Genomic DNA, 14,958 nt, shown 5'->3' with positions numbered 1-14,958 from the left:
GGCTCAGGCTGTAGGGCCAAATGTAGGTGTTACCAGCATACAGAGGGAATTTATGGCTGCGAAGGTGGATGAGATTACTACGAGAACAAGTGTAGCCAAAGGAAAGACAGTGATGAGGGACTGAGCCCTAGGCTGTCTGACGTTAAAAGAATGATTAGCAATAGCCCCAGTTTGCCAAAGCCAACAATAAAGACAAAAGGGCAAATCTTAAGTTTCATAATTTTTAATACTGGAGTCATTATCAGTTTAGGAACTGATACACAGTTCTGATTCTACAGTTCATGACCTACACACTTGGAGTGCTTTAATTCCTCAACTAGGTAGTAAGGTCCTGGAGAGCAGGCATACTGTCTTTATAACATGCATGGTAGAACTGTGTATACAGAAGGTGCTCAATAAATACTCGTTCAGGATTTAAGTACCTAGCACAGACCTCACTTACTCCACACACCAACGTTCCCCCCCTCTTCCATTTCTTTCACTATGACCTTATCTAGGATGGAATATAAATCATTCCCAACAGAAGCCTGGCCCTTCCCTAGAAGGGATGAACAGCAAGTGTCCTGCATACCCAGTTGCTGGCTCCGAAGCTGCAGGCACGTAACAAGAAGGGACAGAGCCTCTCCGGCAATCAGCGAGTCTTTGGTGGACACGGACTGCTGTCGCACACAGATGCCAGCGTGCAGGGCTACTGGATCTCCTTCACTCCCGGAGCTGCAGTTGCTTCCTGGAAACGTGAGCAGAAGGTTACTGCAGATCCCACAGGACTCTCATGATATAATGATATCCTTTAATGTATTCCATGATCCACAAGTGAAAGTAAATATTTCAAGACACTCTGGTCTAAGAAACAAGAGAGATTTAATTACTTCATTTGACCCTCACTATTTTGTACTTAAAACACATCTGGAAGCTTTCAAAAATGTGTTTATGAGGCAAAACTAGTTTCAGGTGATACAAGTTAGGAATAGTGCAATTTTGGAGGCATGTGGGAGCCTTCCTGGGATGTTAGCAATGTTCTTTATCTTGATCTAGATGGGTTATACATATGTAAAAACCCTAAAAATCATGTACATTGAACACTTCTGTGCTTTACTACATGTGTATCACATAGCTTAAAAACTTTTTTTATTATTGAGGTGAATACACATACATAGATTGAGCAGGGAAACCAAATGAAGCTGAGACATAAAGCTTCTTACAAAGGAAGGCCCAACAGAAAATAACAGGCTGTAAACCAAGAAAAGTACAAATTCCATGTGCATTATTACTGGCTTCATGACACTTTCACACTCAGCAAGCACAAACTCTGCTTTGTTTCCCTATTTACCCTGTATTTATGAACACTCTTTTTCTTAAATGAAGTATGACACACACACAGTAACGTGCACAAATCTTGAGTGTGTAGCTTGATGAATTTTCACTCAAGCTCAGCAAGAGAAAAGGTTTTCTCCTCCTGTGACTCTGAACAACCTATGCCGGGGTGCTTCTTATAGGTACTTCTTGCCCAGTGTACTAATCACTTTATCCTTTTTAATCAGTACCTGAACTGCTGAGTCTGTTTCGAATTCCAGCAGGAAACAGAGAATTACTTTCTTTAATTGGCTGGCTACTCCCAACGAGGTCAAGCCGTCCTGCAGCTGCAGCCCACGACAGTCTCATGAAACAAGCCACCGTGGACGTGAAGTCACTGACTTCCATCGTCTAAGGAGGTGTGGAAAGAGCGGTGAGGAAAGGCAGGACCCGAACGCACTCCGCTGACTCCTGCAGCCTCCTCCCGGGCCTCAGTTTTGTGAGGTCGTTTCCCTCCAAGATCACCCGCGAGGACAGCCCTTTCTCGCTTCCGTGCTGCGCGAGGACCTTCACTAGCCCCCTGCTGCATATACTACAGAGACTCCACTCTCCATGTGCTGCTCTGAATCACCCACCACCAATTCTGCGTTTACGTTTCCCTCTCCCATACCCTGCATGTTGGCCCACGTGAACTAGCGTGTGACGCCCCCACACGCTCCAATTTTGTCTAACTGCTCGCGCCCTCCCTCTTGCTTGAACAACTCTCCTCTCTCCAACTCTCCACACTTTTCTCTGCATTTCGAATCCCTCTCTATTCCTGAAGGCCTAGCTCAAATGCCACCTCCTACATAAAATCACCCGTGACAGCCACAGGTGAAGGTAATCATTCCACTTCCTCTCAAGGAATGTTTTGTCCTTGTAGTTTTCTTGACATTCGCTATCTGAATTACAGTTACCTCTGCACTAGTGATCTCTTTCTTACTCACTGTACGCTCCTTGAAGACAATATTCACGTCAATAATTTTTACATCCACACAGGCCCTCCCCCCGACCAGTGCCTTCTAAACAGGAGGTACTTGCTTTTCTTGGATACACAAATCACTTACTTGTATCGCGACTCGTGCAGCAGGGATGATCTCCTCAACCCTAATAGAAGACCTGTCAGACACAGACAGCTGTCGGTAGGACGACTTTTCTGGGGTACCACATAAGGACATCTGCCTGCTTGTCTGCCGGCTGACATTTCGGAACGGGCGAGAAGAAAGTGCTTCTATGCCGTCTTTGGTGAGGTCTTCATCTAGCAATGTTGGCAATGTTTGTCCAACAAGTAAAAATCTTAAAAGGAAATGAAAAGCTAGGCTTATTCAAGGTCATGTCATACTATTTAAAATGATGGGATGTCTAAGAAAAAGTCAAGGGCTGCCTTCTGCGACTAATGCAGTATATTTACATACCTTGCAAGCTGTAGGCAGATGGAATAAACTCCCTGCCTTGTTTCATAGTCTACTTCGGATGGGATGGAATCCCTCTGCATGACATTTACAACCAAACTTCAGAGAAAAGAAAAAAAAAAACAAGGCAAGATATTAGAGACTTCTGTTTCTTTCACAGGAAATTTTCTATAATTAATTTAATCGCTTATCAATGTTATTGATCACCCTACTGAGTATCATCAATCCCTCTCCAGCCCCTCTTCCTTGTCTCACTTTTCTCTACAGGTCTTATCACCACCTGACATATACTTTTACTTCTTCATCTATTGCTTGTCTTTCCTGCTTCATGAGGACATGGGTGTTTGTTTCATCTACTCACTGCTCTGCTCCCAGTGCTCAGAACAACGCCTGGCAGGTATACTAACTGACATTCAAAAAAAGCCATAAGTAAAATGCCTGTATTAGCATGGCTCTGTAATTGGTTGAGTAACCTGAAATGAGTTTTTACTTTCCAGTTCCATTTCTGTTTCCCATCCCCTTTATCTCCTCAAGGTCCCACCCAACTTCTCTTCCCCTGAAGGCCTCCAAACAGAAGTTCCTTTAACTGTCCTCTGCGCAAACATCAAGTTGGTCTTCACTCTTCCCTCCCCCAGAGGAGACGGCATGCCTACGTCTTCCTAGAGTCACTCTCCTTCCAACGGCAGTAGAACTCAGCCCTAAGTAGAACTTAGGGGGTCATTCTTCCCCCTTTCTTGTCTTTATTCTTTTTTTTCCCATTGGCCCCCTTTAGTCAGCTAACAAAGAGAAACGAGTCTTCTATAAGTTAAAGTCAAAACAGAAAAGCAAACTCTCTCCTCAGTTATTCTACTTTTCAAACTCTTGTCACTTCCCGTTTCTCATTCATCATAAAGAAGAGATTTCCACTTACTGATTCAACTTCCCATCCTTAACTTGTCACTCAACCCTTGGCCAGCTGCTTATGCCTTCAGTCTTTACTTACATACACACCACTGCCTCCCCAAACCTCTAAAGCCTTTCTCCACTTCTCTCCAGAGCATCATGTCCAAACCATCACATGACTCACAGGGACCTCGTGTGCTATTATATTCATTTCTCCTGACTTCCTCAGTTCCCTCCATCTCATTCCATCTTTATTTCCCATGTGGACTAAAGATTCATCATTCGCTCACTCTTCTAAGCTAGAAATCACAGGGCCATTTCATAAATGAGTCATAAAGACTTGGCTATTCTACCTTATAAATACCCTTCTACAACTGTCCCAAATTTAGAACCTCTTATCTCTTCTCTGGAACACTGGCATAGTTCTTAGTAGTTCTCCCTGCCTCCAGTCTCTCCCACATCTACTCACTGTCTCCACTGTAGCCCGAGTAACTGTTCTAGGTGACTTCTAGCTCAGAAACCTCCCGTTTTCCCACGGTCTACAAGGTAATGTTGAAATTCCTGAATGTGACCCTTCTCTACATACCTCTCTCCGCTACCCTTTGCCCTAGCCTCACCAGGCGACTGCAGTTCCCAAGACAGTCAGGGCACCTCTGTGCTTTCGCTCATCTCCAACCTCTTCTGGCTTAGAGAGCCCTTCTCCCTCTTAGTTACCTAGAAAATGGCGACTCGTATCTCAATTCCCAGCTCAAATGTCACTTTCTGGGAAGCATTTCCCAATCTTATCCCAAGCAAATCAAACCATTTAACCACTTGCTTTCTTCCCTACCCCTTCCCCGCTGATCCCCCACCCAACAAAGCACTTTTTATGAGAATCTGTTTCGATACTTATAATAACTATTTGTCATTCTTTGTTAAACCATGAGCCTCTCAAGGCAGGGACAGTATCTATTCTATCTTTGTACCCTCAGCACTAATGCCTTGTACAACATGCATTACTGGGAATCAAATTCACCTTATCTCAAACTGGAAATGAACAGAAACAGTATAGTCCCCTCTCCTCTCCTCTTGAGAATTTTCCCCATTACCAGAGGGGAAAGAACGTGCGTCTGTCAGTTTGCCAAATATTAAGTCAAAAAGTAAATTAAAATATTCCAAAGACTGAAACATCACTCCTTCTTATTAGGACTCGCATAATGCTTCACATAATGCCTTGGCAGGAGAAATTAACTAAAATAATTAGATTCAAAAATAAAATAATAAAAATTTAAAATAATTAGATTCATTTTCTGCAATTCATATAGCATAATACTGAAACTCTAACCTCAAACCCCCTGCTTTGAGGAAGTTCTCACAGAAGGATTTTGCACAGTTTCTTGCCATGTCATCATCAGCTGTTGGCATGAGTTTGGAGCTTAGAACCTTGGGGAAAAATAAGCACAATTAATCATCCCAACATCTCCAGCAGAAGTTACTCCTTTATACTCAGTAAAACAAGCAGACAACCTGAGTCAGAACCTCTTTAAATGCTGCTCTTTTTTACTCCCTGTAGTATGAGGAGGCTGATGTTCCACAATTAAAATGACCATGTTTTCCAAATTTTATTTACTTAGCATGAAAAACCTTTGTTTTTAAGAGAGCTGGTGTGTTAATTCTTTTCATGAAACCAGTAAACGTGAATGCTCTCTGCTCTGAGGCGTAGGTAAGAGCACATAACATTTTGTGATATGCTGGTATGTTCTAGGAAGAAGTATATAAAGTTTTATAAAACAGCTTATTTATTATAAATGCTAGACGAACTCCCTGATAACTCCTGTTTACTGAGCACCGATCTCCAAGGTACTAGCCATAAGATGAGGTGCTTAACACGCATCCTCTCTTCCTCTCACTGTGCATGGCATAGGTATTTTACTCTATAGGTAAAGACTGAGATCTGAGAAGTTAAGTGACCTCCCACCCAAGGTCACACAGTCAGAATTTAAACCCAGATGTGTCTCACTCTAATGTCCATGCCCCTTTTATGACACTGCAATACCTACCTAAAGGGAAGCTTAACTGGAATAAGTATACCAGTTTTTGGCATAGTAGAAAATCATTTCACACAAATAATCATACTGCAGTACAAGACTACAAATTTAGATCATATTCTAGTTTTGTCACCAACTAGATGAGAGATCTCAGATATGTAATTTTCCCTTTTGTCTGTTTTCTCATCAGGTAAATGAGGACAATAATTATCTTCACCAAAGGATTGTTTGGATTGAGTAAGGTAACATGCTTAAGGTGCTTAGTACAAGCACTGGCACAAAACAAGTGCCCAGTGAACAACTGCTTATTTAGTTATGATTTAAATAAAATTTTAAAAGCTTGTTGCCTCATTTTCCCCAACGTTTTAAACTAGATATAATTCAACAACCTTTTCTATTAAAAAAAAAAACTGCTTCTATGAGCCTATTAGTTTTAAAAGCTTAGATTTTTAATGTATTATTATTATTTTTTGAAGATGCTTTCTTCCTAAGTTGCCCTTTGGGAAACAGGCTCATCAGCCTCAGATCATGAGCGTTACATGGGAGAACGGGAACCCCCTGCAATTCTAATCCTTCTGGACTGTCAACAGCCACGTGCACATACTCCCTGTGCTTAACGGACAATTTAGTGAAGATGGAAGACTTCTCCAAAGGAATGGGTATTTGGAATATCCACTTTGAAGTTTCATAGTAGGCAAACATAAGTTAAAGATCAAAATGCAATAACATTACCTTTCAGGTAACAGTAAAAATAAGTGCCTTGGGAGTGCCGGTTTTCTACATTTTTTGTGTAAAGCAAAAGACAACCTATCAGAGGAATTCCCAGTTAATCAGAAGTCCTAAAGTTATACTGCAGATAATTTACTATAGTCCTCTGGCTCTAAGATAATGCAATCTAGGTAGCTGATGACAAGCTAGACCCCTTGTTGGGCCATTCTGTTTCTCTGAGTGCTCTCAAATACGGGTGTTAAGATTTATACCGTAACTTCTTGAGATAATTGTTTAAAAGCTAATGACAAATCTGGCAGTAATTGCAAGATGCAGATTTGATTAGCTTGAATTAGCCAAAAATTTCTAGGTAATTTTCTGTTTTGGAATAGTGTATGCATTTTTGAATGTCTGTGTGAAATAGGAACATACTTTATTTTTAAAATATTTGCTAAATATTTTCTCCTTGTGAACCCAACAAATGTTTTCACAAGAATGATTATTTTAAGGCAAATATGAAATGTTATCATAGCCTCCATCATAATATGAAATAAAACCTGGAAAAAAATGGCCAAGCAGGTACCCTCTTACCAATTATGACCTTTGTTGTGACTCAAAACCTACTGAATATAAATAGTAATTTGATAATTAAGGTTACTTAGGCACTGATCTGGATTCTTTAATAAATAACTGACTGAATAGAACTTCTCAGGGCAAGACAAAATCATTCAGGGCTTTATTTTCTCCAGACCTTAAGTGGCGTGAGGGTCTGGCCCCTTACCCTCCAAACAGTCCAAGAGCCAGACTGTTTTCTGCCGGCTCACTTTCCACATGGCTTTGTTACTGCTTTGATTCCAGGACTCAGCGTATCAAACCTCCCCTATGTCTTACTCATAAGATCCTGGAGCAATTATCTTGGCTTTTCAACTCTGACCCATTAACTACCACAATGACTTGTGGAAAGTACACAATTAGTAAATGTTTACTGAACTAAATCTATTAGCTTAAAGCAACTATTGGGAAGGAAGGTAATACAAATATTCTTTTGCTCAAATTCTTTCAAAAGTTTAAATAATAATATTAATGTGTTTCCAGACAAAATTCTTATAAAGCTTTATTAATGGCAACAAATTCCAATAGCTTTTAAAAAGTTAGAACGCATTTAATAACAAGGCTAAGGCTTAATAACCGGTATTTTATAGACTTGCAAAACTTCCAGAGGAAGTTAGTGACACATTTTAATACATAAGCCTTCCTAATTATTAATTTAGATGCTATTTTACAATTATAACAATGTACATAGGTACAAATTGAAAAAAGAAGAGCATTTCAAAGGTCAAAATAACAAAACACTTCAATTTATATTCTGTTTTTTACTTTTTTAAAACTAATTTAACAGACCATCCAATAATAATAGAAACCGATTTACTAATTTCTGGTATCTGAAAGCATGAATCTTCAGACCAAAGTGAATCTGTTAAAATGAAATGAAAAGAAATTAGGTTTCTCACTTCTAAGTTGTAGAGCACTCGGAAGGTGGACATTCCTGGAGCGAAAGATCGAAACAGACTTTCTAAAATGGAACTGGCACTTGGCTGATGCTGTTGCTTGGAAGAGAGGGATGGAGATTTTGAAGACTGAGAACTTGTTTCAGACAGCAATGTTTTCTAAGTTTATGAGAATGAAAACAGGAATATGTGTGTCAAAAGCACAAATTAAAAAGAAACAGGTATCATTACACATTCTAATATTCTTTTTCACTTTAATACAGTCAAATCAATGAAATTTTCTAAAAATTAACCTCAAAGCCACATCACCCTGTAATTATTAACAAAACACTGAACTCCATCACACAGACTGTAAGTGCTCAACAGTATTCCAATTCTACAGGAATGCTTCTGGGGATGTATTCTAAACAACACTAGAGAGGTCTTCCTAATTTGTTCCCATGTTTTCAAAATTTGTACTACTAAATACTGATAATTAAATGGTAACATTGCAAAGGAGGAGTTTTGAGAATTTTTAAAGTTACTACTAGTAATACATTTTATAATTACATTATTCTCCTTTCCTTAAATTAATCTATAAGCCATATATGACAAGACTATGGACTGATCTAAACTATAATCACTGAAATATAAAATTCATAACTTAGTTCTAACAACTTTGTTCTAAATGAATTTATTCTGAGAACATAATTAAACAATATTATAGGTAAAATGTATTTTATATATATATAAAATTATCAAGGAACAAAATTAAAAATTAAAATGAACTTTAAATATCAACTGTGGAAAAAATAAACGATAATCCATTTATGCAAGCAACTCAAACATACGCACAATCACACTGAGAGAGGCATCACGACAGAAGAAAAACATCTTAGCTGAATCAGTGCTAGATTCTGACCCTAGACAAGACACTGCACTGCTCTGGGCTTCGCTTTCCTAATATAAAACAAGAAGGAGGTGGAAGCAGATGATAATAAAGGCTCTTCCAGTTCTAAAATCTGATGTCAGTATTGACCACAGACACTTAAAAAGCTAACATGAAGTTCTGATTTCCATTTGCAGCAAAGGTATTTTTCTAAAAAAGAAAAACTTATGGGAAAGATGGTATCATATGACCTTAATGTGATACTGTATTTTATCTTCAACTGAACCATGATATAAAATTTCCATGCCTGTTAAGTAACTATCCAAGATACTCTTACCTTTCTTCCTAAAGAATCGAGTTGATCAAGGGCTTCCTGAATGGCTGGATCAGTGGGTATTAAGAGCAGAAGCTTTCGTACTCGTAGAGTTATCCTGAAATTTTTCAAATATAAATTTTTTTCACATAGACCACAATTCCAAGAACGAAGTCATTTACTATGGGATGTGAAGTAACACACATCTTGAATGAAAATTTATTTGGTTCCCTAACCTTAATAACATTCTCTCTTTCAAGCTTCAAAAAATATATATATATACTTACCTTGGCTCTTCTAGGTTGGCCAGCTGGTAAAGCATGTCAAATACATTACAAACAAGTGCCATCACAACACCAGGGAGGGATTTCTCCTGAGGGGAAAAGCAAAATACAAACACAAATTTACAAAAGAATTTTCTCCTTTTCTGATCAAAGGTACAAACACTAAATTACTAGTCCTTAAATTCTGGTCACTGCAAAGCTTGAGGGACACAGAGTGCTCGTCTGCCTTGAGCAACAACGTGCAGGAGCACAGGGTGAGGGGCCGCCACCTGGGCTCGCTTCTCCTGCCCATCTGCTGGGGGAGGGGCTTAGGCACCAAAAAGAAGACAGCAGAGGAGGTAAAACAAAGGGCAGGAGGGCACCACGGAAAGCTGATCAGAGCTCGAACAAACGAGGCAGAGTGAGTGAAAGGCAAATTTTAAGTGATATATACATACACGTATACACACGCACTCAGACACAACACACAGGTATACATATAACTTGAGAAAAAGTGGTTATCCTGTTTTTTCTAAAAATGAGAAAAGAAAAAAACGGATACAACTGTAGAGAAGGGATTCAGATGTGATTTCAGTACTATGTTCTGGTTATAGGAAAGAAAGAAACTAGACATCACTATGGAATGTATTTATATTCAGGAAGGTTTTTAATAAATTCAGGATAAACATGAGATAGTTTAAAAATATTTAACTTGAGGATGTTAAGTACATCGTTTCTACTGTTGATAAACTGTCATAATACTGCTCTGAGTGGGATTTTGTTCTTAAATTCTTGCTACATATAAGTATAGCTACTTCTTAAGAAACCCCCAATACTAACATGAACTCTGCAAAGTTTCATGGTACATACAGCAAGGCTATGCTCTCTAAGTTAGAGATACAGGCATACAAAGAACTGGAATTAAATGAAAGGACTGTATACAATAACTATGAAAAAGATCCTTCTCCTTCATTTAAAATCCTTTACTTCACATGAGGGCTAGTATTATCTTACTTTCCAGATGGTAAAAGGATAAAGAGCAGGACAGTCCTATTAGTTTTGTATCCCTGGTGCCAAGCTCAGTTCCTGGTATAGAAAAGGCACAAAAAACCTGACTGATTCATAAAGTCATTCAACAAATACTGACTGCCTATTATGTCTGAGGCACTGTTTTAGGTGCTGGAAATATAGCAGTGAGCAAAACAAAGGTCTGCTCTCACGGAGCTTAAATTTTACTGGGGAGAAAGAGAGACATTAAACAAGATAAATAAAATATATAGTATGTTAGACAAAAATAAAGGAGGGAAGGGAAATGAGACTTGCAGGAGTAGGAATGGGTTGAAAATTTAGACAGGATTGACAAAGAAGGCTCACCAAGAAGGCAACATTCGAGCAAAAGCTGAAGAAAGTGAGAAAGAACCACCTGGGTATCAGAAAAGCATGTTCTGGACTCAGGGAAGAGCAAGTGCACGGGCCCCACTGTGTCTGAGGACCAGCAGGGAGGCCTGCACAGCTGAAGTGGTGAGAGCGAGGGAGGGTCATGGGGGAAGATCTCAGAGGGGCACCCCAAGTAGGCCCTGTAGGTCCCAGGAAAGACTCTGGCTTTCCCTGGCTCTTACTCTGAGTGAGATGGGAGCCACTGGAGCATCTGAGCTGAGGAGTGGCACAATCTGACTTCTGTTTAAAAAGATCATGGGCTGCTGGGCACCATACAGAGAAGAGACTGAATTGGTATGAGGGTAGAAGCCATGAGACCAGTAGAGCACTACTAAAACCCTCCAGGTGAGGGATGATGGCTGCCTGGAGCAGTGTGGAAGCTGAGGAGGCAGAGAAAAGTAGCTGGATTCTAGATGTGTTTAAAGGCAGAGTCAAGGATTTGATGATGGATACGGGTATGAGAGAAACAAGGGGCACAAGGACTTTGACACAAGCAATTGAAAGAATGGAGATGGTGTTCTCTGAAATAGGGCAAGGCTGGGATAAAGAGGTTTAGGGGAGGGGGGAGGTGGTAGGAAAGGGGTTATCAGGAGGCTCAGTTTTGGATGTATGAGGGACTGGGGTACCTATTACACGTTTAAGAGGAGATGCTGAGTAAGAGGTGGGATCCACATATCTGGACTTAAAACTAAAGGTAAACACTAGGGAGTTATCAATACAATATATAAAGCTTTGAAACTGGATAAGATTCCCAAGGGAATGAGCATAGACAGAGGAGAGGGCTCAGAGGTCCTTGAGCCACAGAACTCCTCTGTACAGAGGTCAGGGAGATGAAGAGGAAGCAGCAGAGGAGACCAAAGAGGAAGAGCCAGAGAGGGAGGGAAAGCCAGGTGAGTCCTGAAAGCCAAGTGGAAAGAGCATCTAGAAAGGAAGTGATAACGTGGATCAACTCCACTGAAATGTCAGTAAGATGAGGACTGGGAGGTGGACATGACGGACGACCTTGCAAAGAGCCTGATTCTTTTCAAAGTGGGTCACAAGAGGATGGTAAAGAGAGTTTAGACAACTCTTTCAAGGAACTTTGCTGATTTGGGAAGGAGAGAATGGGGGCAGGAACTGAAGTAGAAGATGGGGTGAAAAAAGTTCAAGATGGCAGAAATAATACAGTGTTTGAATGCTAATGGGAATGACCTAATAGAGGAAAATCAATGATCAGTGAGGAGAGATGTAGGAGAGGAACAGCAAGCAGGGGCCAGGCAGAATCGTTTGGTGACTCAGGAGATTCGATGGTTTGGAAGACTGATGAACCGCAGTGCTGATCCCCAGCACTCCTCAGTAACGCAGCTCTGAAGAGGCAAGACTCATCTGACCGAGAAGGACACAATCATGCAAATCCATACGGGCCGAAGGCAAAACTTAATGATTGTGAAGTCCCTGTTTTAAAGTTGGAACGTGTCCCTCAATACCTGCTCCATGGCATACGATGAACTAAACACGCCACTGCTGCTGCTGCTGGAGCTGGTTGAGGAATCCGCGGAGCTCCCAGATGGGGTCCCACTGCCAGACGTCTTTACTGTGAGGATCTGTTCATCAGAAAAGCCCAGCTGGTGGAGTAGCTTTTGATCTTTATTCACTGTCAGCTGCAAAAAGTGGTTTATTAATTACTGACAGGGAAAGGAAGAGGAAAATACTGACACCAGACTAAAGTGTCACAAAACCTTTATCTACACCTACCAGACTGTCATTTGTAAATATCTGTATATTATCCACTGGAGAGCACAACTGCTTGGCTATCTTCCACCGGACACTCCCTATGGTTTCATTACTGTGAGCCTGTAAAATAAAATTAAACACCGTTGTGAGTAATTTACTTAACTTATTCATTTGAACAACTGTTAGTGAGCATCTCTTGTGTACCAGGCACTGTTCTGAAAGCTGGGAACACAGCAGAGAACCCAAAGAAAGAAATTCCTGTCCTTGTGAGGCTTCCCTCCTGCTGTAATTAAACATTCTATTCCATTCCCTCCCCATCATGCATGGAATAAAATCTCAAGTCCTTCTTCCACTGCAGTGTCTTCTACTCTTTCCCGTTCTCACTGTGCTTGAGTCACACCAGGCACCTTCCTTGTCAGTGAACAAGCCAAACAAACTCCTACCTCAGGGCCTTTGTACCTGCTGCTCTTTTTGCTAGAAATGTTCTTCCCCAGAAATGGCTTACTCTGTCACCTTCATTCAAGTCTCTGTTCAAATGTGACCACCCCAGAGACCTTCCCTGTGCATCCTTATCTAAAATATGCCATGTGTACCCATCTTATCCCCTGTATTCCCCTTTCAATCTTTATAACACTCATCATCACCTGATATATATTTACTTATGTGTCTGCTTATACCCTGTCAGCTTCCTTTCATTTCAGGGCTTTAATTTAAATGTATTTATTACCAAACCGCTTTTAGAATAGTCATTCATGCAGCTCTGTCAATCAACAGTGTTCTTATGGAAATAACAAGACAATATGGAAATGGCTTCAGGGCTTAAGGTAAACCTACCTCTACAGTGAAGGTATCTTTGGTAGACTCATAGGTAACATTAAGAGTTAAAAGATGTCCATGAAATGAAGCACCATGAGGTAGAATAGTTCGTGGAACAGAGTAAAAATCCTTGAAAAAGATACAGTAAGTCAAACAAGTGAGATGCACAGCACACTGTTAAATATCTCAAAAATGCACACCTAACCCACTGAAACTAGTTATAGGAGGATAAAGTTGCTTAAAAAAGAGAGAGGCTTACCTCTATAGTGATCACATAGCGTTCTGCCAGAAGCAGCAATCTTTCAATTATTACAAGTTTAGTGGATCTATGAATTAAAAAAAAAATTTCTTTTGAACATACTTGAAATGAACTGCTGTGAGCTCAATTTCAGTCTATTTCACCAAAACCACAATCAATTGGCCCTCACTGGTCAAAGACTGAAATTTGCAGACTAAACTTCCCTTCACCCAAGGGGGTGGTGGTTCAAGCAAGTCACAGCTGTTGCACACAGATGGACTAGGGAGAAGCCCACATTTCCTTTCCTCTCCTTTTCTTTCTTCCTCTTTTTAAAAATAGTTGCTCCATAAATAGAGGACCTGGGTCTTCAGGCTTATTTGTCTACCAGTACACTGAGAATGAACAATCAATGAGTTTGACTCTCACAATCTCACAATTAAAATATGCCACTAATTCTGTAAACATATGGAATCTAACAAAGTTTTGAACTGCCTGAAATTTAGAAGACAAATGCAAACCATTAAGTATGCCACAAATAAGTTACTGTTTGTTGTAACTAGCCTAAGAATGAGGCAGAAGAGAAGGACAAAAAAATTACTCATCTGTTTAAGCAAATATTCTTATTCACAGTTAAAGCATACAATAGAAGAATTTGTTATTCCAAGAGTTTTCAAAAGAAATCTTAAGAATTCAACACACATCAAGAGACATAACCACCTCTGGAACAGAAAACACACAGCAAGGAACTGCAGAATTCTAACAGACTCTAAAAACGAGCCCTAGGGCTTCCCTTGGTCAGACTTTAGGAATCTTACTTATCATGGAAATACTAAGACTCCAACATTCAGCAGCTTACACGGTCACAGTTCCACACTTTATTAAACACTACATGTGTTAATACTGACAGATGAAAACCCAAGCGCCCTTAATTTAAACACTTACTATCCCAGAGAGTCTAGGTATTTCATATAGGTGTATTTCTAAATCTGGAAAGTTTTCAGATTTCCTAACAATAGGTCTGGTATGCTGATTAGCAGTATTGGAAATTTCACTTTAAAAAGAATTGGTTAAATACATTTAATAGTGTTCTAAATTCTTTCAGTCTACAGGCAGGAACTAGAATTTGATATTCAGATAGAAAACCTTCAGGAAATATTTAAGTACTATAATAAGTAAACTGCTGTGTGAATTGTTTTAATTATGCCTCAGTGATGAATTAAATCACAGACAGCATTTCAAAACACTGTACAGATGAGAGAATAACTCCTCCCCCATAAGCTGATACCAGACTAAAGTGGTGAAATGAGATTAACTATAGCGTACTGGTCCAAAGGCAACTCTGATGTTACATATTCTTATTAACTCTGTTTAGAGTTTACAATTAATTAGAATATTTAAAAACTATCATGTGGTTTTGTTCTGTAACAGTCAAATATGAAAT

General features: G+C 39.8%; 1 protein-coding gene across 2 annotated transcripts in view; it reads right to left on the bottom strand.

The window, feature by feature from the left end:
* USP24 (ubiquitin specific peptidase 24) overlaps positions 1-14,958 on the bottom strand; it is a 119,699-nt gene that overhangs the window by 45,529 nt on the left and 59,212 nt on the right. For both annotated transcript variants that reach the window (XM_072974371.1, XM_072974372.1), the window contains exons 25-36: positions 13,539-13,605; positions 13,298-13,408; positions 12,485-12,583; positions 12,217-12,390; positions 9,338-9,423; positions 9,075-9,168; positions 7,873-8,028; positions 4,951-5,048; positions 2,748-2,843; positions 2,400-2,628; positions 1,545-1,704; positions 572-727 (exon numbers count right to left, since the gene is read on the bottom strand). In XM_072974371.1, the coding sequence (XP_072830472.1) occupies positions 572-727; positions 1,545-1,704; positions 2,400-2,628; positions 2,748-2,843; positions 4,951-5,048; positions 7,873-8,028; positions 9,075-9,168; positions 9,338-9,423; positions 12,217-12,390; positions 12,485-12,583; positions 13,298-13,408; positions 13,539-13,605 (1,526 nt within the window). The remainder of the gene's footprint in view (positions 1-571; positions 728-1,544; positions 1,705-2,399; positions 2,629-2,747; positions 2,844-4,950; positions 5,049-7,872; positions 8,029-9,074; positions 9,169-9,337; positions 9,424-12,216; positions 12,391-12,484; positions 12,584-13,297; positions 13,409-13,538; positions 13,606-14,958) is intronic.

Source organism: Vicugna pacos, chromosome 13 (genome assembly GCF_048564905.1).
Source record: "Vicugna pacos chromosome 13, VicPac4, whole genome shotgun sequence".
Classification (NCBI taxonomy): Eukaryota; Metazoa; Chordata; class Mammalia; order Artiodactyla; family Camelidae; genus Vicugna; species Vicugna pacos.
The sequence above is the reverse complement of the archived record's forward strand: the minus strand, read 5'-3'. Positions and strand labels throughout refer to the sequence as shown.